This window comes from Myxocyprinus asiaticus, chromosome 41 (assembly GCF_019703515.2).
Source record: "Myxocyprinus asiaticus isolate MX2 ecotype Aquarium Trade chromosome 41, UBuf_Myxa_2, whole genome shotgun sequence".
In the NCBI taxonomy this organism is placed as follows: domain Eukaryota; kingdom Metazoa; phylum Chordata; class Actinopteri; order Cypriniformes; family Catostomidae; genus Myxocyprinus; species Myxocyprinus asiaticus.
Window position 1 is genome coordinate 21,903,399 of NC_059384.1, and position 26,369 is coordinate 21,929,767.

The following is a 26,369-nucleotide window of genomic DNA, read 5'->3' on the forward strand; positions in this document are numbered from 1 at the left end:
TCTACCATTTGGACTCTGTATGGGTTTAGCTTGGAAAAGAGCGGGGGACAAAAATCACCTTTTTAAAGAGTGCGGGGGATTGTCACCCACATCCTTCACGGCTGCTACGCCCTTGCATGAAGCCATCAAACTGAGTCAAATCATCTGTGCAAGTTTTTACAAATCCAGTTCTTTGTGAAACTTGTGTTTTCCACCATAATTATCATGTTTCAAGAATGAGACCTCTCAAATCCTATTTTTCATGATACATGCGTTTAATTGTTATACATGTAATTTGCTTAATTTTTAGGTTTCAACTTGTTAATAATTTGTTAAAATGTGTAATTTACATTACATTTCCAACAGTGACAGCTTATATAATTACACATGCAAGTTCATAACATTAAATTACAATTGTACTTTTTTTAATTTTTTAACCTACATTTTTTAGAGTCTTAAATGTGATTAAAATAGTTGTAAAAGTAATATAAAATAAAACATACCGTTTCACATGTATTTGTATGTATAAATATTGTCACCCTTCCCCCATCCCAGTTTAACCCTCAAAAAATCTACTCAGCTTAATAACATGATGGGTGAATGACACGAAGAGATGGCCAGCTAGAGGTGTGTACAGAGATATTTTCGACTTTTGTCTCTTGGGAGTTTCATGAGCACAGAGGCACATCCACAGCTTGAAGACAGGATCTTGTGGATTTATGAATAAAGTACTCGTTTTAAAATCTCCTCACTCTGCTTCCAGTTGTTATTACATCCCCTGAACACGTTAAAATACTCATATCTTTTGACAACTCTATATACTGTAAATCCACTTCCCTAGCTAATTACACTTTGACATCAACACCATAGTGTATATAGTGGCCGCTAGAACGGAAGTTCTGAGACAACATTTTCAAGATGGCAGCGCGCTAGTTTCTCTGGCTCATAACGAGCGAAGAGCAGGAATAAATCGCATTCAGCTCTAGAGAATAAGCGCGTAGCGCTGGACACACTTTATTCCCGCTCTGAGTGTGTATACTTACACAAGCACTTAGCCAGGTGTCAGATAACTAGCACAAAGATGTAGATTTCTGTCTGGACTGAATCGTCCTTTGGTCCAGATCCGGACCAGAGTCCACCTATTGAGTACCCCTGGTGTATAGGATCAGCAAAAAAAAAAAAAAAAGCTCTTTTTTTTTTTATTTTTTATTTTTTATTTTTTTTTTTTTTTTATTATCAAGAAACATTTACTTTTGACTCCAGAATAATAATATAATCATAGTCTCTCTTGTCCCTAAAATTTTGTATTTTAAGAGAGTTATACATCTGTCCAAGATGTATGAGTGTTTTTAAGGTGTTCTGGGTGGTCTCTTGGTCCAAGTCAAAAGAGCCCATTCTTAATTCTATAGACATGGCTTGGGTGGTTTTTAGCATGTTAGCATATTTTTAGCATGTTCAAATGTTTTTAGGGTGCTCTAGGTGGTTGCTAAGGCATTTCTATAAGGTTGCTAGGGTGTTCTGGGTGGTCTCATACTGGTCCAAGTCAAAAGAGCCCATACCTAATTCTCTAGACATGGCTTGGATAGTTTTTAGCATGTTTTAACATGTTAGCATGTTCAAATGTTTTTAGGGTGTTCTAGGTGGTTGCTAAGGCATTGCGATATGGTTGCTAGGGTTTTCTTAGTGGTCTCTTACTGGTCCAAGTCAAAAGAGCCCATCCCCCAATTCTCTAGATATGGCTTGGATAGTTTTTAGCATGTTAGCATGTTTTTAGCATGTGTTTAGCATGTTCAATTGTTTTTAGGGTGTTCTGGGTGGTATCTTGCTGGTCTTTGTCAAAATAACCCATCTCCAATTCTCTAGATATGGCTTGGGTGGTTTTTAACATGTTATAGCAAGTTAGCATGTTTAAAGCATTTTAAGTGTTTTTAGGGTGTTCTAGATGGTTGCTAAGGCATTGCTATATGGTTGCTAGGGTGTTCTGGGTGGTTTCTTACTGGTTCAAGTCAAAAGAGCCCATCCTTAATTCTCTAGACATGGCTCGGATGATTTTTAGCATATGCAAATGTTTTTAGGGTGTTCTAGATGGTTGCTAAGGCATTGCTATAATTGTATTAATGTTACAATCCCTTCTTTGGATTGTAGCTTTCTGTTTTTGTTGTTTTCTCTGCATATTGTAGTGGCAGAGTTAAGAAGTTGATGTGCCCCAATTGATTAGTCCTGACAGGATTCTCCTGTGCTGAGGGTTCCATTGGCTTTAAAACCGGCTCTCTCCCAGTCTTCAAGAGCCTCTCCTTGATTCAGACTTGTGGTATCATTGTCTTTTGTTACCAGTTATTCTATGTTATTACTTTTTTCTCCCCTTCTCACTCAATTCCCAATGCGCTCTATGTCCTCGTTTTGGTGAAGTGCCTCAATCCGGGTGGCGGAGGATGAATCTCAGTTGCCTCCACGTCTGAGACAGTCAATCCTCGCATCTTAATCGCATGTGGAGGCTCATGGTATTCTCCGCGGCATCCACGCACAACTCACCACGCGCCCTACTGAGAACCACATTATAACGACCATGAGGAGATTAACCCAACATGACTCTACCCTCCCTAGCAACTGGGCCAATTGGTTACTTAGGAAGCCTGACTGGAGTCACTCAGCACGCCCTGGATTCAAACTTGCGACTCCAGGTGTGGTAGTCAGCGTCTTTACTTGCTGAGCTACCCAGGCCCCTACTTTTTTCTTTTGAATAAATTATACTTTGAGCAAGATATCCAACGTGTAGTCTCCCCTATTGTTGCGGCTTAGAGTCGGCCGTGACACTAGGGTGTTCTGGGTGGTTTCTTACTGGCCTAAGTCAAAAGATCCCATCCCTAATTCTCTAGACATGGCTTGGGTGGTTTTTAACATGTTAGCATGTTTTTAGCATGTACAAGTGTAAACAAATGGCCCATAATGATTCCTCTATTTAGGCATACTTATACATATTAATGTATGAAATAGAAGTTGATATTGATTGAATTTATGAATAAGAGGTAATAAATTCTCAATCTAGTTATTCATATTGAAAATGTATATTGTTTGAATTGAAGTATTTGATAACAGGATTACACTTTATTTAGTTAGAAAAAAACATGCCCTTTAAAAGGTATAAAATGCCTCTGAAAATCAAAAACAGAGGGCAAATATTGCCCCTTAATGGAACAGCCCAGCCCACAGTCTCTAGATATGTCTCAGGTCCCTCAAGCCTGTTTTCTAATCAATAACAGAAAAATAATAGCACACCTCTCAACAAACCGCATGATTTGAGGTATCATTCATGCCCGCAGCACAAATGATTCTTAAAGTCTGGAGTGACACACCAAAGTTTAATATTTAGGTTTTAGGATTTGAACAAACCTCTAACATCCTGGTATGAACAATAGTAATAGTGATGGTTGCCTTGGCATACAGCACTAATGACAAATATGCAACAGACTCGTTATACCACCTATTGAAGAATTTAATGAGCTTGAACTTACAGTATATGGTGGTGATGTAAAGAAGGAATCTTCCTCTTACAATGAATAAAGGACTGTTTACATGGTGATATTGCATAATCTTACAGTACAGATCTATTTTAAGACTGCTGTCGCAACGACTGAGAGACTCATGTGTTGCTACAAAGAATGCATAATTCTGAACTGAGGATGCAGCAAACGTTCCCTATTTTATTAAATTAAAATCCTTACATATAGAGGGGTCCAAAAATCTAAGACCAAATTGAACATCTAGATTATTTGCTATTTTTTCTTCTTCATTTTTACCTGGATATATTTGGAAAGTTTTATGATTTTTTTTAAATGTAAAAAAAAATAAAATAAAAAAAATAAAATAAAAAAGTGAATAAATATTTGGGATTCTGTACTAAGTCACTAAATCAAATGTAGGCAAATTTGTGACATTGACCTTTTTGTACAAAAGGTCAGATTTCCTTGCTTCCATTGAAGCACCACAAGATGTTTTTTGGAACATTATCAAATCATGCTGGATAACATGGATCATTAGGTTTTGCACTTGTTGAGTCTATGCCAGCTCAAGTGCATGCAAAAGGAGGAAATCCCAAAATACTTAAATGTATGTTAACTTTTCAGTTCAACTTTTCATTCATATTGGAATGCTGATAATAACATTTGTAAAAATTTTGTATAAAATGAGAAAAATGCAAACTCACTGCATATAAATTCACTCAGGTGAAAAGACAACACACACCACTGGTTTCAACATGAACTGATGTGATTTTACTGCATTTTAAGAACAGACATGTCTGTTGTTACACTGTAGATCTTCAGGGAGAGAAAAACGCTCTTCCAGAGAGTTACATTTGGCATGTCAAGTAATTGTTCTTTCTATGACTCAATCATTTTGAAAAGAGAGCCTGTCAATTCATTAGAGCCTCTCTTTCCAAGGAATGCAGTCCTTAAAAGCACTCAGTTGATGTATCAAGTCAATACAACACACAACATGGGTGTAGATGTGCTGGACAAAATTGAGGGGAGAAGAAAACAATCATCATAGTGGAATTTGCTATTCTGAAGGAACGTTATGATCCTATGCTGTTTACCTCTAGCATCAGTTTTATCCATTTACACTCGTAGTATGTTTTTCTTTCCCTCTGCGTATGATAATCTACAAGTCATATACATCCACATAGATAGATGAATGCTTTATGTCAGCATATACAGTAAGCTGGGTGACTATATATGAAGACAACAACTACGACTTCACAGCACTGGCATTAGTTAATCCTTAAATACTCAAGCATTGTTATTAATAGATTAAAGAGGAAAATAATATAACCCCCCAAATAAGATACACAACTTTGTTTGCCCCCAATAATGCTTTGTTTCTATTAATGCATCATATAAGCCTGTTTTAAACCATATCACTTGGAGACAAGGTGAAAATAATATTCAAACATCTATCAAATGGGGAAATTCTACATAGTCACTGAAGTTCCCTTGTTTTTCAAACAGTACCATGCACTACATTTTTATTATATATATATATATTTTTTTTTAAATATTAGCTTGCTTGCTTGCTCTTTTTAAGTAACTCTAGAGTAAATAAATGTTGTGTTTAAATAGTGTTGTCTTCACATAGACTCGAAGAATGCTTTTTTTTTCATTTATATTTCATGGGACACATCCACCATATTGCATGTTGACACGTGTAGAAGGATGCAGCGGCGGTCGTGGGGGCTCTCAGGGGGAGGGTCTTAAGGGTGGGGTCAGTTCATAGACGACGGCCTTTGAATCCTTGCAGTCCTGAGCAGTGGTGCTTGAGTTAGTCGGTTTACTGTCGGTCCTCTCGCCCAGACGTTTCACTTGTCTATAAGACAAACAGGTGGAAATAAAGGTTAAACAGGATCAATCTTCAGCATTGCTTAAAAAAGTAATATTGTTGAAACTGACCTATCATATGAAATCGTACAAAAGATATAATAATTCATCAGATTTTATCTCATGTTTTAAAGGTGCACTCAGTGGACCTCATTCACTAACCATGTACAGGCACGTATTAAGGTGTGAAACCTGCGCACAATCGTTTACACACACAGTAAGTTTGCCCTTAAATTTACTCTAAATTAACGATCAAATTGTAAATCGCACTACTTTATTTAGAATACTCTGGATTCATCAACATTACAACAGAGGAAAAAAAACTAATTTCTGTGCGTATGAATCTGTTGTGAATTCGGCTGACATTTTGTGCAGTGAATTTTTCTGTGCACATAAATATGCAAATTGTACAAATTTATTAGTGAATGAGCCAGTAATTTTTTGGTTATGTTTTTGTCTGATATGGCCATCTTGGACTTGGGAACTGAGAACAATTTGCATTCATGGAAAATAACCATTTCTGTTCCATTAAAAAAATTAAAAAATACCGGAACCAAATGATTTTCATGACTTTCAGTTCAATTAACGATTCTCGAATGTGCATTTTTCCACTGATACGGACAGAACACCACACTAAAATAGTCGTTTACTATTCAGTAGTGGCCCAATGCACGAAGCACGAAACAAAGTCCAACAAGTATAGCCAAATTTCCGAACACACGACTCATATGAACTGGTTCTTTTGAATCTGCAGCGCGAAACATAAAGCTCAAACAGTGTAGACCGATTCCTGAACAAATGACTCATATGAGCCAATTCTTTTGAATCTATAGCGCAATATATACAGCACAACCTGTGTATCCTGTTTCCCGAACAAATGACTCATATGATCCGGTTCTTTTGAATCTACAGTGCAACATATACAGCACAACCTGTGTATCCCATTTCCCGAACAAATGACTCATATGGGTCGGTTCTCTTGAATACAGCATAATATATACAGCATGACCAGTGTAGCCAGATTCCCGAAAAATGACTCATATGACTCATACAACCTGTTCATGTTTATGATAGCTTCATCCGTCAGCAGTGAGGGATTGATGTGATAAATGTAAGGAATTAGTCCGGCTGATGGAGAAGATAAATATGTTAGAGACACACATATGAATGCTAGTAGAGATCAGTGAGACAGAGAAGCCTGTAGATATTGTTTCAGATGCGGTAAGTACAGCGAGCAACTCATACACTTTGGTTCCGGCTATAGAGTCCCTGCAGCAGGGCGTTTGGGTGACGTCTCGGCAGCATACTCTTAGGGCAAAGCTATACCACTCTCCCGTTCCTGTTAGGATTTCCAATAGATTCTACCCACTCAGTGATGCACCCACTGAGAAGCCTGTTGGAAACGCCCTGCTTATAGGTGACTCTATTGTAAGATACGTGGAAATAGAGACTCCAGCCACCATAGTAAAATGCATTTCGGGTACCAGAGCATCTGACATCAAATCAAATATACAAGTGCTGGCTAATGCTAAATGTAGATTTTCTAAGATTGTTATTCATGTTGGCACTAACGATGTCTGGCTTCACCAGTCGGAAATCAAGAAGGATAATGTCAAATAGGTGTGTAAACTTGCACAAATTATGTCAGACACTGTAATATGCTCTGGTCCCCTCCCTGCTCATCATGGTGATGAGGTTTATAGTAGATTAGTGTTGCCGAATGGCTGAATGTCTGAGTGGTGTCCGCAAAATCTCATAAGATTTATAGACAACTAGACAAGTTTTTGGGGAAGACCTGACCTGCTAAAGAGAGACAGACTCCATCCCTCCAGGGAAGGTGCTGCTCTCCTCTCTAGTAATTTGGCTCATAGTCTTAATAATAATATTGTTTGACTAACTGGGGCCCAGGTCAGGAAGCAGAAAAACAGGCAAATTTGAACATCTGCTAGCTGCCTTGAGACGTCACACAGGTCACATAAACTACAACACATAGAGACTTTATCACCTAGATATCATATAGAGACTGTGTCTGTTCCCCAAACTACCAAACACGAAACACTCACTAAGTCATTTAGACTTTTTTTTTTTATTGAAACCAAACTTGAAAAAAAAAAATTATCAATTATTAGCATTTATCAATATTCTCAACTCTGTTGGGGTCAGACAAAATGTGACAGGAAAACTCTTCGGCATAATCATACACTGATTTAATTCTGTCATCTGGAATTGATGTTGATAATATAGCAATTCTGCCGCAGAGCGATGGCATCTCAAATCATTACTTCATCTTTTGTATGATGCGTTTAGCAAAGGTCACTCAATCTACACCGTGTTATCGATCGGCTAGAACTATTCTTTTAACCACTAAAGATAGCTTCACTAATAGCCTTCCAAATTTGTCTCAAATACTCAGTAAACCAAAAAATTTTGAAGAACTTGATGTAATCACAGAAAATATAGATACAGTCTTCTCTAGCACTCTTGATAGTGTCACCCCCCTTCGATTAAAGAAAATTAAAGACAAATGCCCCGCACCATGGTACAATGATCACACTCATGTTCTCAAGAGAGCAACTCGGAAAATGGAGCACAAGTGGAAGAGTACAAAATTAGAGGTCTTTCGTGGTGCATGGAATGATAGTGTCTCAAGCTACAGAAAGGCTCTAAAAGCTGCCAGGTCTGCATATTTTTAGCAAACTCATAAAAAAAACCTAATAATCCTAGGTGTTTATTCAGTACTGTGGATAAATTAGTAAGGAATAAAGCTTTGACTGAACCAGATATTCCATCACAGCACAGAAGTAATGACTTTATGAATTTCTTTACTGATAAAACTGAAATCATTAGAAACAAAATTGGTATTCAGAATAAGAATCAGAATGAGCTTTACTGTCAAGTATGCTTACATATACAAGGAATTTGTCTTCCAGTGCACAAACAATACAACAAGACAGAGATTATAAAAAAAAATAGAATAAAAATAAAGAGCAAATAGAAAAAATAAGTATATATAGAAATACACAATAAGACAAAAAAATACGTACATATGTATATACGTATGTACAAATACAAATCTGTTATATACAGATGCAAGGGAATGTATGGCAGAAGAGGTAAGATAAATATAGACCAAGCCGTGTATTGCACATAATTATTGATCAATGGGGCAGTTTTAACTGTTCATGAGGTGGATGGCCTGAGGGAAAAAACTGTTCCTGTGCCTGACGGTTCTGGTGCTCAGTGCTCTGTAGCGCCGGCCAGAAGGCAACAGTTCAAAAAGGTAGTGGGCTGAGTAAGTGGGGTCCACAGTGACTTTTCCAGCCCTTTTCCTCACTCTGGAAGTGTACAGTCCTTGAAGGGAGGGCAGGGACTCAAGATGGGGCCGAGTATGGCTGCTGCGTTGTGAGCTCCGACACAACATGGTAGTGTTTTGTTTGTTTTGTTTACAATTCTTATGTTTTTTGTATTGGATGTTGTCTGCCTTATTGTCTACGACAGACAAACACTTTTGGACATTGGTTCAGCAATTACACACCATAAACCGGACTTCAAATTCCTCAATGCCGACCCGCTGTTCACAAACATGCAAGCGGAGCCCTTTGTCTGGGCAGCCCGGACGCGGAAATGCAGGAGGAAAAGGGGAAACAGAGCCGGTGTTCTCATCAGAGTAAGACGCCGCGCAAATCGACCCCCGCTATCCAGTATTCTACTGGCAAATGTTCAGTCTCTGGACAACAAGCTCTGCGAGCTGAAAGCACGGATCTCTTTCCAACGAGAGACGAGGGACTGCTGCATTATCTGCCTTACGGAAACTTGGATGTCTGCGGAGATTCCAGACTCAGCCATTGAACCCGCGGGGTTCTCCGTGCACCGAGCAGACAGAGCGAAAGACCTCTCAGGTAAAAGCAGAGGTGGTGGTGTATGTTTTATGATCAACAAATCCTGGTGTGATCAGAGGAACGTACATTCTATCAAGTCTTTCTGCTCTCCTGATCTGGAATTTCTCATGCTTCTGTGTCGACCATTCTGGCTACCGAGGGAATTCACAGCGGTCATTATCACTGCTGTGTACATCCTGCCACAAGCCGACACAGACCGGGCACTCAAGGAACTGTATGGGAGTATAAGTGAGCAGGAAACCGCGCACCCTGAGGCCGTGTTCATTGTGACCAGGGACTTTAATAAAGCCAGCTTCAAATCAGTTGCACCAAAATACCACCAGCACATTAGTTTCAACACACGAGGGGACCGGGTTTTGGACCATTGCTACTCTCCCTTCCGGGATGGCTACAAATCCCTCCCCCGCCCACCATTTGGCAAATCGGACCACTCTTCCATTCTGCTTCTGCCCGCTTACAGGCAGAAACTGAAACAGGAAGCACCCACCCTCAGAACGATCCAGTGCTGGTCGGACCAATCAGACTCTACGCTACAAGACTGTTTTGATCACACGGACTGGGAGATGTTACGGTCCGCTTCTGATGACGACATGGAGCTTTATGCTGATAGCGTAATGTGTTTATTCAGAAAGTGCATAGAGGACATCGTTCCGAGAAAGAACAACACGGATCTATCTGAACCAGAAGCCATGGATAAATAGCGATGTTCACCCGGCACTTAATGTGCGGACCTCCGCTTTTAATTCCGGGAACGCGGAGGAGCATAAACAAGCCAGAACAGCAAAACGCCAGTACAGGAACAAGATTGAAGGACAGTTTAACACCACCAACTGTAGAAGCATGTGGCAAGGAATTAACATCATCACGGACTTTAAAGGGAATAAAAACTCCGCCATGAACACCGCTGCCTCTCTCCCGGATGAGCTAAATACTTTTTATGCTCGTTTTGAGGGAAATAACACCGCCCTCGCAGAGAGAGCTCTCACGACTGAAGCTACAGAGGTTAGTTCACTCTCCGTCTCTGTAGCGGATGTAACCCGATCCTTCCGACGGGTGAATATCCGCAAAGCCGCGGGTCCACACAGCATTCCAGGCCACGTCATCAGAGCGTACGCGAACCAGCTGGCTGGTGTTTTTATGGACATTTTCAACCTTTCCCTCTCTTTGTCTGTAGTCCCCACATGCTTTAAAACATCCACCATTGTGCCTGTTCCAAAGCAATCAAAAATCACTTGCGCAAATGACTGGCGTCCTGTTGCTCTGACCCCCATCATCAGCAAATGCTTTGAGAGACTAATCAGAGATTACATCTGCTCTGTGCTGCCTCTCTCTCTAGACCCATTGCAGTTTGCTTACCGCAACAACCGCTCCACTGATGATGCCATTGCATCTACAATACACACTGCTCTCTCCCACCTGGAAAAAAAGAACATTTATGTGAGAATTTTGTTTGTAGACTACAGCTCAGCATTCAACACCATAGTGCCCTCCAAGCTAGATGAGAAACCCCGGGCTCTGGGCTTAAACAACTCGCTGTGCAGCTGGATCCTGGACTTCCTGTCAAGCAGACGCCAGGTGGTTAGAATAGGCAGCAACTTTTCCTCATCACTGACCCTCAACACTGGAGCCCCACAGGGCTGTGTTCTCAGCCCACTCTTGTATTCCTTGTACACACATGACTGTGTGGCAGCACATAGCTCCAATGCCATCATTAAGTTTGCTGATGACACGACGGTGGTAGGTCTGATCACTGACGATGATGAAACAGCCTACAGAGAGGAGGTGCACACTCTGACACACTGGTGTCAGGAGCACAACCTCTCCCTCTACGTCAGTAAGACAAAGGAGCTTGTGGTGGACTTCAGAAGAAAAGACAGAACACAGTCCCTTCACCATCAATGGAGCACCAGTGGAGAGAGTCAGCAGCTTCAAGTTCCTGGGTGTCCACATCACTGAGGAACTCACATGGTCCATCCACACTGAAGTCGTAGTGAAGAATCAGCACCTCTTCTTCCTGAGATGGCTGAGGAAGTTTGGAATGAACCGCCACATCCTCACACGGTTCTACACCTGCACTGTAGAGAGCATCCTGACTGGCTGCATCTCCGCCTGGTACGGCAATAGCACAGCCCACAACCGCAAAGCACTGCAAAGGGTGGTGCAAACTGCCAGACACATCATCGGAGGTGAGCTTCCCTCCCTCCAGGACATATATACCAGGAGGTGTGTGAAAAAAGCTCGGAGGATCATCAGAGACTCCAGCCACCCGAGCCATGGGCTGTTCTCACTGCTACCATCAGGCAGGCGGTATCGCAGCATCAGGACCTGCACCAGCTGACTCCACGATAGCTTCTTCCCCCAAGCAATCAGACTTTTGAACTCTTGATCTCCCATGATCAAAATACATCAGCACTGCACTTTATTACTCTTACTCTTATATCTCACACCGGACTGTCATAAATTATATTATTATTATATTATATTCTTAACAACTTACTATCAACCAACAGCCTGAATGTCAATACAGTACAATACAACCTACCGTACATTCTATATATACTATATATACTTTTTTTGATTGAATATTGTGTATCTATATTGTGTGTATTGTATACTGTACAGTGTATGTTATTATTTGTATATTGTGTTGTGTGTAATTATGTGTATATTAAACTTTAAATTGTGCTGTGCTAACCTGGTGTTATTGTAAATTGATATATGTCTCATCACTGTCACAACTGCTATGTTGATCGGAACTGCACCCAAGAATTTCACACACCATTGCACTTGTGTATATGGCTGTGTGACAATAAAAGTGATTTGATTTTGATTTGATTTGGGGGCAACAAATAATCCGCTCAGCAGTCCGCACTGTCCTTTGTAGTCTTCTGATATCCGATTTCGTAGATGAACCAAACCAGACAGTTATTGAAGTGCAAAGGACAGACTCAATGACTGCTGAGTAGAACTGTATCAGCAGCGCCTGTGGCAGGTTGAAATTCCTCAACTGGCGAAGAAAGTACAACTCTGCTGGGCCTTTTTCATAATGGAGTCAATGTGGGTCTCCCACTTCAGGTCCTGTGAGATGGTAGTGCCCAGGAACCTGAATGACTCCATTGCTGCCACAGTGCTGTTCAGAATGGTTTGTGGGATGCTGGGGTGTTCCTCCTAAAGTCTACTATCATCTCCACTGTTTTGTGCGTGTTCAGCTCCAGGTTGTGTTGACTGCACCAGTGAGCCAGCAGTTCAGCCTCTCTTCTGTATGTAGACTCATCGTCATCTTGGATGAGGCTGATGACAGTAGTGTAGTCTGCAAATTTCAAAAGCTTGACATAGGGGTCCTTGGTGGTGCAGTCGTTGGTATACAGGGAGAAAAGTAGTAGGGAGAGCACACATCCCTGGGGGGCACAAGTGCTGATCGTACAGGTGCTGGAAGTTAATTCCCCCAGTCTCACTAACTGCTGCCTGTCCGTCAGAAAACTGGTGATCTACTGACAGACAGATGTGGGAACAGAGAGTTGGTGTAATTTAGTCCGGAGAATAGCTGGGATGATGGTGTTAAAAGCCGAACTGAAGTCCACAAAAAGGATCCTTGCATATGTCCCTGGTCTGTCCAGATGTTGCAGGATATGATGCAATCCCATGTTGACTGCATCATCCACAGACTTGTTTGCTCGATAAGCAAATTGAAGGGGATCTAGAAAGGGTCCAGTGATGTCCTTCAGGTGGGCTAACACCAGTCTCTCAAATTACTTCATGACCACAGACTTCAGAGCGACCGGTCTGTAGTCATTAAATCCTGTGATTTTGGGTTTCTTTGGGACAGGAATCATAGTGGAGTGTTTGAAGCAGCAGGGAACTTCACATTGCTCCAGTGGTCTGTTGAAGATCTGTGTGATGATAGGGGCCAGCTGGTAAGCACAGGATTTTAGACAAGTGGGTGAAACACTGTCTGGGCCCTGTGCTTTCCTTGTCTTTTGTTTCTGGAAGCACCGGCACACCTCCTCTTCACTGATCTTAAGTGCAGATTGAGTAGCAGGAGGAGGGGGTTTGCAGGAGTTGTTGGTGTTTATGTAAAGTGAAGGTCAGAGCGGTTGTGGGGTGTGAGACTGGGCCTTTCAAATCTACAGTAAAACACATTCAAATCGTCAGCCAGATTTTTATTCCCTACCATGATTGGGGATGGTGTCTTGTAGTTAGTAATGTCTTTCAGGCCTCTCCACACTGATGCACGGTCATTAGCTGAAAACTTGTTTTTCAGCTTTTCAGAATAGCTTCTTTTAGCCACTCTAATCACTTTTGTCAGTGTGTTCCTGGCCTGATTGTACAAGATTTTATCCCCACTTCTGTAAGCATCCTATTTGGCCTGAGGAAGCTGCCTGAGTTTGGCTGTAAACCATGGTTTGTCATTGTTGTATGTTAAATAAGTCCTAGTAGGAATGCACATATCCTCACAGAAACTGATATATGATGTCACAGTATCTGTGAGCTCATCCAGATTGGTGTCTGCAGCTTCAAAAACACTCCAATCAGTGCAGTCAAAGCAGGCTTGTAGTTCCAGCTCTGCTTCATTGGTCCATCTTTTTTTGTCTTTACTACAGGTTTAGCTGATTTAAGTTTCTGCCTGTAGGTTGGAATAAGATCAACCAGACAGTGATCAGAGAGTCCCAAAGCTGCTCTAGGGACAGAGCGATATGCATCCTTTAATGTTGTGTAGCAGTGGTCTGATATATTTCTGTCTCTGGTGGGGCATGTAATGTGCTGTCTTGTATTTTGTTCACAGGTGAGGTTCGTTTTGTTAAAATCGCCGAGAATAATAATAAGTGAATCCGGGTGTTGTTGCTCCGTGTCTGTGATCTGATCAGCCAGCTGTTGCAGCGCTGCATTCACACACGCATGTGGAGGAATATAAACACTCACCAGAATAAATGAGGCAAACTCCTGTGGCAAATATAAAGGCTTACAGTTGATAAAGATGCTTCCTAATTAGGACAGCACATCATCTTTAACGTTGTTACATCTGTACACCAACTTTCATTGATATAAAAGCATGTTCCACTGCCTCTCGTTTTCCCCGTTGCAACCATCTGCAATAACACCTCTGAAGACAGTGTCTCATTTTATTCCCCACAAGCAACTTCAATCCTTTGCTGTCATAGGACAGGAAGAGCTAAACAAACTTATCAAAACATCAAAATCAACAACATGTATGCTAGATTCAATACCGACCAAGCTATTAAAAGAGGTGCTTCCTGTAATCTCAGAACCACTTCTTAAAATTATTAACTCCTCATTATCCTTAGGGCATGTCCCAAGAAAATTTATGATAGCAGCTTATCAAGAAACCACAGGTTGATCCTGGAGATTTGGCTAATTACAGACCGATCTCAAATCTCCCATTTATGTCAAAAATACTAGAAAAGGTAGTGTCTCCCAATTATGTTATATTTTACAAAAAAAATGGTACAGTGCTGCTCGAAAGTTTGTGAACCCTACATAGATTGTATTTTTGTAAAAAATACTAAAATAACCTTATTAAATGTTAATCTATATCCCAATTCATAATACTGACATTCCAAATAATGGACTCAAACAAAAGAAAATTATATATTGTCATTGTTTATTTAACGAAAGTGGTTGATTAAACAAAAACTCAGATTTCATGGGTGCAAAAATATGTGATCCCCTTCAGTTAATAGGGTATTGCACCTCCTTTCACAGCAATAACCTCAACCAAATGGTTTCTGTAGCGACTAATCAGTCTCTCACATCTGCTTTGGGGGATTTTTGCCCACTCCTTGCAGAACGCAGCCAGTCAAGTGAGGTTAGATGGGCATCTGGCATGAACTGCCCGCTTCAGGTCCCACCACAGCATTTCAATTGGATTCAGGTCCGGACTTTGACTGGGCCAATCCAAAACACGAATCTTATTCTTCCTCAGCCATTCTTTGGTTGTTTTGCTGGAATTGTCATGTTGCATGATCCATTTTTGGCCAAGCTTTAACTTCACAACTGACGGCTTGAGGTTATGCTCCAGGATTTTACAATATTCCTCAGAATTCATGATTTCTCTGGACTATGTGGAGTTGTCCAGGTCCCGAGGATGAAAAGCAGGCCCAGATCTTAATGTTCCCACCACCATGCTTCACTGTTGGGAGAAGGTTCTTATGGTGGTATGCAGTGCAGGGTTTTGTTTGTGACCAAACAGTTCAATTTTGGACACATCTGTCCACAGAATGGACTTCCAGAAAGCTTCAGGTTTCTCCAGGTACTCTCTGGCAAAGTTGAGATGGGCAGCTTTGTTATTTTTTGAGAGCAGAGGCTTCTTCCTAGCAACCCTCCCATGGAAGCCATGTTGATGGAGTTTTCTTCTTATTGTGGAAGCATGCACGTGTGTCCCAGGTGCAGCAAGAGAGGTCTGCAAATCCATAGATGTTATGTTTAGGTTGGCTTTTATCTGAATTATCACTTTTCTTGCGGCTCTTGCAGATATTTTAGAAGGTCGTCCACTTCTAGGCAGAGTTGCAGTAATTTTCAGTGCTCTCCATTTGTAGATGATCTGCCTCACGGTGGACTGATGGAGCTCAATTTTTTTTAGATGAATTTATAGCTTTCCCCAGACTAATGTGCTGTCACTACCCTCTTCCCGAGGTCCTCTGAGATTTATTTTTCTCTCGGCATGATTGACCTGTATGGGTTCACTTTGGTAAGACTAAACTGACCTGGTTTTATCTCTGTTTCAATCAGTGCTGCCCAATTTCTTCCCTAAAGATCTCTCATTTCATTGGTTAATTTAGCCACCAATTTTGTCCCACCTAATTGTATTTACCTGCTCGTTTTAAGCAATGCAGCTCAGGGTTCACTAACTTTTGCACCTACAAAAGTTTACATAAAAATATGTTTAATTTAGTCTTTTGACTACACAGTTGATTTCCTCAAAAAAAGTATATGGAATTGATAAACATACACCTGTTATATCATATAAAAATACTGGTTCTGATTAAATAAAGAAATAATGGTAAAAAAAATAGAAAACTTCAAAATGCTCAAGAGGTTCATACATTCAAGCAGCACTGTATATATGAAGAATTTCAGTTAAGATTTAGGCCCCATCATAGTACAAAGACTACACTTAGAGTTACAAATTACTTGCTCTTATCACCTGATCATGGCTGCATTTCTCTTCTAGAGCTTTTACATCTCAGTGCTGTCATCGACACTATAGAACAGATCATGAAATTCTCTTGGATAGGCTTGAGAATTATGTTGGCATTTGTGGACAGGCATTAGCTTAGTTTAGGTCCTATTTATCTGACCGTTACCACTTTGTCTGTGTAAACGAGGAATTGTCAGATCAAACTAAAGTTAAGTATGGAGTGCCACAAGGATCAGTTTTAGGGCCTCTCCTTATCTCCTTATATATGCTTCCCCTGGGAGACATTATCAGGAAGAGTGGAATTAGTTTTCACTGTTATGCCAACGATACCCAACTTTATATTTCCTCAAAACAGAAGAAATTTCACAATCCTCCAAGTTAGCAGAGGGTATCAATGATATCAAAGATTGGATGGCTAGAAATGTCCTTCTACTCAATTCCGACAAAACAGAAGTACTAATTACTGGACCAAAATCCTCTAAAAATAAGATGCTAAAATATGATTTGACTCGATGGATTTACTGTCAAGCGAAGAACTTTGGTGTTATATTTGATAGCAATCAGTCCTTTGAAAACCACATTTCCAATGTTTGTAGAACAGCATTCTTCCATCTTAGAAATATTGCTAAGTTATGACACATGCTCTCTATCTCTAATGCCGAAAAACTAATTTATGCATTCATGACCTCAAGACTAGATTATTGTAATAGATTACTGGGAGGATGTCCTGCAGGTTCCATAAATAAACTTCAGTTAATTCAAAATGCAGCAGCTAGAGTGCTGACTAGAACCAAGAAATATGAACATATCAGCCCAATCTTAACATCGCTACATTGGCTACCTGTTATATTTATTATTCATTTTAAAATACTTCTAACTACTTACAAAGCTTTGAATGGTCCAGCTCCACAGTACTTATGTGACCTCCTATCACACTTTATTCCATCATGTTCACTAAGATCGCAAAATTCTGGCCTGTTAATAATACCTAGAATATCAAAATTCACAAAAGGAGGTAGATATCAATTTTATTTATATAGCACTAATAAAACAAGATTTGTTGACTGAAGTGCTTTACAGTAAAATACAAAAATAAAAATTAAAAGACATAGGGCACATCAACCCCTCTTTTTTTTTTCAAAACAAAAAAACAAATACGTTTTTTCAAACAGAGGATTTAGGCAGTATTTTAAGGCTTAAGAGAGCTAGTGGGTTTTGAACATGGATTTGAATGCTGGAAAAGATTTGGTGGACCTAATATGTAGAGGCAGTGCATGCCATAGTTTGGGGCTGGCCACCGTAAAAGCCTGGTCACCTTTTTGTTTGAGTCTGGTCTTCGGTGTGATAAGCAGTTTTTGGCTCCTAAACTATGGAATAGTCTTCCGAAGATGGTTCAGGACACAGACACACACTCTCAGTTTAAGTCTAGACTAAAGACATCTTTTCAGCCAGGCATACACCTAATTCATCTATCAACTCGTAGTTATGCTGCATTAGTTAGGTCTGCCGGAAACGGAAACACTTCTCATGTTCTAAAATCATGTTTTAAAGTGAATGGCATCTACGCTAATATTATTCTATTTGTTTCCCTGTCTTAACCTTGGGATACATATCTTGAGGTTAACAGAGACTGCATAGATTCAGCTCTGGTCCTGCCTGATGTCCCACTACTACGTGTTGCTGAGTGATGATGACTAACTGCAGCTTGTGCCAGCCAGATATCACTTCAGTCTACTATGATGGACTTCACAGAGGATGAACTGATGCCAGCACCAACCGTCAAACATGGGATACTTCACTGGACACTTGGACTTAAGATGAACTCCACCGGAAATTAATCTGCCACAAGCTTACAGTCGAACTGCAGTGCACCTTACTGACCTCTGCCTGCATCACCTTGGTCAAAGGATGGACTAAACTCTTAAAATGGTATACACAGATAATAAATTAATTAATTGCAGCCTTCATCAGCCAAATAACAGAGGACAATGCACCTGTTTGCACTTCCGCAGTTAAATAAGAATGTAAATTTGAAGACTTTAGTCATTAATCTTACAGTTAATACAAAATATTTTTGTTTAAACATTGGCCCTTAACACTTACTTAGTTTACTCATTTTAAATCTTGACTTGTACTACACATAAATAACTAATATTAGCATTATATTCATGCTGTTTAGCCAGAAGGGAACTGACCCTCACAGTGAGCCTGGTTTCCCCCAAGGTTATTTTTCTCCATTAACCAACATCTTATGGAGTTTTGTGTTCCTTGCCACAGTCGCCTTAAGCTTGCTCACTGGGGGTCTAAACATAAATATAATTATTTTCTATTATTTATATTAAGGCACAATTTACAATCATGTTTTTTTTTTTTTTTTATTAAAACGCACTATTATGACTCGAAGACATTATTATATTACAGCTTTTTCTGTTAAAGCATAATTTTCTATAAAGCTGCTTTGAAATTATGTGTGTTGTGAAAAGTGCAATACAAATAAAAATGACGGCTTCATATGAGCCAATTCTTCTGAATCTACTGCACGATATATACAATATGACCAGTATAGCCCAATTTTCTAAACAAATGACTCATATGAGCTGGTTCTTTTGAATCGACAGCGCAATACATAAAGCACAACAAGTGTAGCCTGGTTCCAGAAGAAATTACTCATATGAGCCGGTTCTTTTGAATCTACAGCGCGATATATACAGCATGACTAGTGTAGCCAGATTCCCAAACAAATTACTCATATGAGCTGGTTCTTGCACAACCAGTGCAGCCAGATTACAAATGAATGACTCATATGAGCTGGTTCGTTTGAATCTACACCGCAAAACATACAACGCTAACTCCTTAATGAGTGACTAACTGGTTGGGACATTTTAGTGAAATAAAAACTACTTAAGTCATTAATTTCACCATGTCCAACTCATAAGACTTAAATCATAGCAATTACTAACTAGATGTCCATATTATGTAATGTGTACAGTGATGGCCAAAAATATTGGCACCCTTGGTAAATATGATTCATTGTTTATCCTTTTGATCTTTCATTCAAAAAATTCGCAAAAATCTAACCTTTAATTGAAGTAAAACAAATGAAAGAGGGGAAATATCTCATTATTAAATATTTTTCTCCAAAACATGTTGGCCACAATTATTGGCACCCCTAGAAATTCTTATGAGTAAAATATATCTGTAGGATATTTCCATTCATATTTAAAAAATATTTAGTGCACCTGGGTGACTAGGAACATGAAATTGTTCAGTCATGACTTCCTGTTTCCCAGGAGTATAAATATGAGGTAACACACAGGCCAAATTCCCTTAATCATCCATCACAGTGGGTTAGACTATAGAATATAGTTCTGATGTGTGGCAAAAGGTTGTTGAGCTTCACAAAATGGGAAGTGGCTATAAAAAAATAGCCAAAGCATTGAAAATGCCCATTTTCACCATCAGGGCAATAATGAACAAGTTCCAATCAACTAGAGATCTTAAGAATCGGCCTGGAAAAGGACATGTGTCTATATTATCTCCACGCACAGTGAGGAGGATGGTTCAAGTGGCCAAAGAATCTCCATGGATCACAGCTGGAGAATTGCAGAAATTAGTTGGGTCTTGGGGTCAGAAAGTCTCAAAAAAATATCTGACATCACCTACATCACCACAAGTTGTTTAGGAGGGTTTCAAGAAAAAGCCTCTGCTCTCATCCAACAAAATGAAAAAAAGAGCTTTTTGGCAGTAAACACCAGTGATGGGTTTGGCGCACACAGAGATGAAGAAGTACCCAATGCCCACGGTTAAATGTGGTGCTGGATCTTTAATGTTGTGGGGCTGTTTTTCTGCCAGAGGTCCTGGACATCTTGTTTGGATACATGGCATCACGGACTCTATCAAATATCAACAGATAAAAAATAAAAACCTGGCTGCCTCTGCCAGAAAGCTTACAATGAGCCGTGGTTGGATCTTCCAGCAGGACAATGATCCAAAACAAACATCAAAATCAACACAAAAATGGTTCACTGACCACAAAATCAAAGTTCTGCCATGGCCATCCCAGTCCCCTGACCTGAACCCCATAGAAAAGTTGTGGGGTGAGCTGAAGAGGAGAGTCCACCAACATAGACCTCTGAATTTGAAGGACCTATAGAGATTCTGTATGGTGGAATGGTCTCAGAGCCCTTGCCAGGTGTTCTCCAACCTCATTAGGCATTATAAGAGAAGACTCAGAGCTGTTATCTTGGCAAAGGGAGGTTGCAAAAAGTATTGAATAAAAGGTGCCAATAATTATGGCCAATGCATTTTGGAGAAAAATATTTATTTAATAATGAGATATTTCCCCTGTTTCAGTTGTTCTACTTCAATTAAAGGTTACATTTTTGTGATTTCTTTGAATGAAAGATCAAATGGATAAACAATGCAGATTTTTTTTTTTTTTTCATTGACTTCTTTGCTCATATTTACCAAGGGTGTCAATATTTTTGGCCTTCTGCAAGATTTTGTTTCAATAAAACATGAAATGATTGTCATTTCGTAACAGATTGTTGAGGGCAGTAGGCCCTAAATACAGAAAGAATTGCATTACTTATTTCCAAAAATCTACCCGAATAGTACTAAAAGAAACATGCATGGAATCATTAAGAAACCGGAAACCTTAAGAGGAATCAGAATTAGAACTGGAATCGTTGAATTCATTACGATTCCAATCCCTACACTGACACCTGGCAGAGTGGATGCAACATCATTCAAATGCAATAGTTTTTGGTTACTAAAGCCATTGTAGAAAAGCACAATTTAGTCAGCCATGATTCATTTATTCTGTAAGTGAAATTATCCGATAATACAGGGGTTATAGAGATAAAAAAATTAGTATTCAGCTGGTCCTGTGATCTTAGTATAGCAGCCCCCATGAGGTAGCACAGCTCTATTGAAAACAACTGTAATCAGAATACTGAAATGACTGGATTCTCATGTAATCTCATGCAAAAGTACAAAAGTACTATTTATTTCTTTAGATGTAAAATGTCTTTAATGAGGAAAAAATAACTGCACCTTTAAGGGTTAAGGTAATTTTGTGTTCCAATCATTATCTATAATACCATATTATATATGCAGACAAGACCAATGTAGCGAGGTACAGGGGATACAATCTTAATGATATTTCCCTCCCTTCAGCCCCATCCACTGTGACCTAGATGGGCTGTTGAATTGGGCAGCTTTTCCTCTTTGTTCTGTGCTAGCTCATGACTGCGCTGAAGAACCGAAGCCACTGTAAATAAACATTTCTTTAACCTTTTCCTATGGCACACCTACTATGAAAATATTCTTGAATGGTTTGGTGTGATTTCCGTTCTCGTGTGTCTATCATTTCCATTCTCGTATTTCACTCTTCATCGCCCTGTTCATCACACATATGACAGCGATTCTCTTTTCCCACAGCAACCCCTCTGATAACAGCTGGATAAAGATCATGCAAAGCACTCTGTTGTAGCAACAAATGTAGTGGAGTGGTATATGGAAATAACAGTGAGGGTTTCCACTGGGGACGACAGATTGGAGAAATGGGCAATACCACTGAAGGAAAATTCACAACACACCTATAGTGTGAAAGTGATAAGCTCAGCCAGTGTACAGTACACGTGTGTGTGTGTATAATCCTGTTCAGCATTAAGTGAAATGAGTGGGCAGGTTTCAGACGTTGACATTTAAAGGACAAATTCTGTCTGTCTCCAGCTCAAAATCCATCTGATATCCATCTGCCACTGATGTTTACTATATTGAGTGCATGTAATAATTAAATACTAAATTAAATGGATTGACGAACATGTTTTTTTCCCAGTGTTGACGTATTTCCTATGGAAACAGAATCGAAGGGCTTGTCCCTTCTTTAAATAGCCAAATGCCTTTTGTTTGCATCTTGCTGTTGCATTTAGTATTTTTGTATTAGGGGGAAGGGACATTCTCATTCTAGAAAGCATTTCATTGGACAAAAATTTGGCTACCCCACTGAATGCAAGATGAGTCATCAACATTTTTTTTTTCTCACACTGCAACATTAAAATGTCTATAATTTGAGAAAAGTTTTCTTCTTCTTTTTTTTTTTTTTTTTGGTAATTTTGTTTAAGGAATTCACTTGCATATTGATGGCCTCAAAGCTAACAGACATGGATTAAAAGCCACAAAATTTCATGGGGTCTTTAAAGGTGCTGCGTTTTAGCCGTCCTGGAATTTTCACCAGACTTAGCCGTTATTAGTTACGTACCCTCTCTACAAAACATTGCACTCCAAAGACGTGCACACACACAGAGATACTTAAAATCCATTGTCCTAAGTGCAGATGGAGGGCGGGGGGTCCCCTTGAGTGATTCGCCATCTGACCCGGAGCGTGTCACAGGAGCAGGACACCATACCTGCACTTAGAGGAGCAGGACACCATACCTGCACTTAGAGGAGCAGGACACCATACCTGCACTTCGATGAGCATGTATGGGCTGCCGCCCTGTGAATGTGCACAATGATTGACAGGCAGAAAGTCTTCTGATTGGCTAAACAAAGGATCTGATCGTGGCCCGTTGACACCTTTTCGTTGCTGTTTACAGAGCCTAGGGCTGATACAGAGACAGGTGTGATATTTCATTTCATGGCACCTATTTCATTGATATCTGACAGGTAATAGGGATGTTTTCTGCATGTCGTTTAATACAAAATCACTTACAGCATTTTTAAGTGTAGCCAGGGGCAAAGTAGCCAATATAACTTACAAATTATTTTTGATTACTATTGCTGTCAGTCGATTAAAATTTAAATTGTAATTAATTGCATAATTTTTCATTGTTAATCACAATTAATAGCAGATTTAACTGATATTTCTATATATGATATTTTTTGGTGCTGATATTTGACTCCATTTGTACTTCTTTTCCTGTCAAATTCATTTATTTCCAACACTGGAAAGAAAACAAAACACATTGTAACAATAATGTTTTATTAACATTTTCCAAACAAAGCATTCCACAGTATAAAGATAGAAATGCACTAAAATAGCACCAATTCAAGTAACATTAAACCTTTCCCAAAGTCTAAGTCGGAGGTTGACTAATTGAAAGAACTAGTCCCCATTAGTTGTGTATTAATTGCAATGCACATTAAATCTCAAAATCTCATCCTCCACAATATTAATCGGGCGGCAGACAGTGGCTTTCCACTTTTCTATAGCAATCGTGAAGCCGCATACATGATTTGCATCAGGGCATCAATGCCATCATCCCGTGCCGCTTTGAACTCAGTACAGATGTCTTGTACTGCTTTTAGCACTGGCAATGCCCACTTAATGATACTTCACTGAATTGGTGTTTTGGGGATAGGTAAGACTTGAAAAGTTTTTGTGCTAATTAAATTGTGCCCTACAGAGGCTACAAAATACTTGATTTCAGTCACAAGTCCCATCTGGGTTTGTTTTGTACAACAAATTAAGAGGTCCTTTTTTCGTCACTTGATCACTGATACGGAATCACTTTTTGTTTGCATCAGTGTAATGTCCCGGACATATAGAAAAGGTTCCACCCATTTCCAACCAGTAAGGGGTGGGAAAAAATCTATTCTGTTACAGAATTGATGCTGCTGATTTTAAAATTGTCTTCCTGATAATAAATGCATTAATAAAATGTAATTAAAAAAAATTACATGTTTACTTTAATGCTAAAACAATAATTGATAGATACAGTAAAGCTATATTTGGTGCCAGATGGGCTGGTTTTAGTATTTCTGTAACTGCTGATCTCCTGGGATTTTCACACAACAGTTTCTAGAGTTTACTCAGAATGGTACAAAAAACAAAAAACATCCAGTGAGCAGCAGATCTGCGGATGGAAATGCCTTGTTGATGAGAGAGAGATCAACGGAGAATGGCCAGACTGGTTCGAACTGACAAAGTCTAAGGTAACTCAACACTGCTCTGTACAATTGTGGTGAGAAGAATAGCATCTCACAATGCTATTCTGAAATGCAGGTTGGCACTGTTTTAGTGGCACGATGGGGACCTACACAATATTAGGCAGGTGGTTTTAATGTTGTGGCTGATCGTGTAATCCACAGGTTTATTTGTGAAGTGTTGTGGAATGTATTTGTCAGGAGTCATTCTGCAGATTGTGTCTGACACTGCTTTAACAAATAGTTTATCAGTAAAAAGGCTCATCAAACTGTTGAATGCCGTGAACTACAGCACATGTTGCATGCCTGCAATATTTATAATCTTTTATTTATAACAGCTGTGCACTTCTGAATGCGGAGCGAGGTGCACCCTGTGACTTCAAGTGCACCGTTTACATTGAAGTGTCAATCTGCGTCCGGGATGCGCATATAAATATTGTTGTAATTTTGAATAGGGTGGTCTGTGGCTATTCTCAGCCCTACCAACCAGTGTTCAGCACTCACATAGAGCTGAATAAAATGTCAGAATCTAATGTCAAATTGGTAGATGCGTTAATCGCATTAAAGAAAAATTAATCGCAAGCGTTAACACGTTAATTTTGATAGCTCTAATAATACCACAATCTATAACAATGATCTCAAGGACCAATTATTCAAACAGTGTTTGGGATTTCTTTTTTCTTTTTTTTCCTAAATAAACTTCTATTTTCTACTTGCCTTCATCGGTATTTTCAGGGTTGTATTCATAACATATTTGATGATGTTACAATTAATCCTGTTCAATGGCAATGCACAAATTGGGCCAATATTGGCTTAAATTAAGCTAACTCTGTAAGGAACAACACATGGCAAGCATTTCAAGGGTCCTAACATGATTATCTGTAAATATTTAAATGGAAAAAAGTATCAATCATGTCCACTTGGTAAAACCATCTTGAGTCTCTCATAACAGTTTATATAAAAGGCAATGGCTACCCAGACTGCCTCAAAGCACTTCTGTCATTTATACAACACGTCATCAAAACAACGGATCGTTTATGGTCGGTGAGTCATTTACATATGTGATCCTCTCTAAAATAAAGGTGTTAGGTGTGGGTGTACTTACAGTTCTGTGTGCACATACATGTCACATGATCCATTTTCTACCTTGATTGGTCCATCCACCGGGTCCAGTCCTTGTTCTGACAGCTGTTTCAAGGCACTCAGAGCTGCCTGTGTGAGGTAATGAAACAGATGGTTTTGAGTGAGGAAACATAACCCACATCAGCTGCTTTTTAAATAACACTTACTATCAGAAACCCGCAACTGACAGGACGCTTTCTGCTGCCTTTGTTATGTTTGGCTCCTTCCAGCTCTCTGTTTATCTAATATTTATCTATTGTTATTAGGTCAACATTTTCAGCCTTGCATTTTCTCCAGCCGATGGGCGGGATTTTGCTTTGCCGCTTGGCCAGGTTATGGCCCGATATGCAAAAAATTTGCAATAAATCAACTGTGCGGACACAGTGTGCTGAAACATTATTGTATGATAACTCAGGTGTAACTGATATCCTGTTTTCCTTTGAAAAGTCATTGAGTCCATGGGTACTAGAACTAGTCAGTGAATTGTGTTTGAAACAAAGAATTTGAGGTTGCTCGTTTTTTGGATGATGTGTCAATTTTTACGTAATTTGAAACTTAAACTCGTCTCGAGATCTCTGCATTCGGAATTGCACTCCATCCTGCTGTATGAGCATAAGAAGCCGTTCTCATCTTGTTCTGTTGCTAATGTCAAGCTAGTCTCAGCCTCATGCCGGTTTCACATATCCTCCATGAGCGAGGCGTGAGCCGCGCGTTTTCATTTCGGCGCCCATGTTAACAGATTAGACCCTTCACATTAGAAGCGTGAGTCACGAGGTGACACGTCCCAGACACGGCAGTGAGTTTCGGCGCCAAGCCTATTTTTGCCATGTGGCTCACACTGAAGCGCCTCTGGGTGTAGCAGAAAACTAAAATAATCAGGAGATTATAGAAAAGACGCAAAAGCAAATA

The 26,369-nt window shown here is 39.7% G+C and overlaps 1 protein-coding gene across 5 annotated transcripts in view; it reads right to left on the bottom strand.

The window, feature by feature from the left end:
• Positions 1-3,458: 3,458 nt before the first annotated feature.
• LOC127431424 (double-stranded RNA-binding protein Staufen homolog 2) overlaps positions 3,459-26,369 on the bottom strand; it is a 170,763-nt gene continuing 147,852 nt past the window's right edge. For 2 of the 5 annotated variants that reach the window (XM_051681806.1, XM_051681805.1), the window contains exons 14-15: positions 25,462-25,550; positions 3,459-5,340 (exon numbers count right to left, since the gene is read on the bottom strand). In XM_051681806.1, the coding sequence (XP_051537766.1) occupies positions 5,214-5,340; positions 25,462-25,550 (216 nt within the window). In that variant the 3' untranslated portion in view covers positions 3,459-5,213. Of the gene's footprint in view, positions 5,341-25,443; positions 25,551-26,369 lie in introns of all 5 variants that reach the window. The other 3 variants (XM_051681804.1, XM_051681802.1, XM_051681807.1) reach the window with 2 other exon arrangements.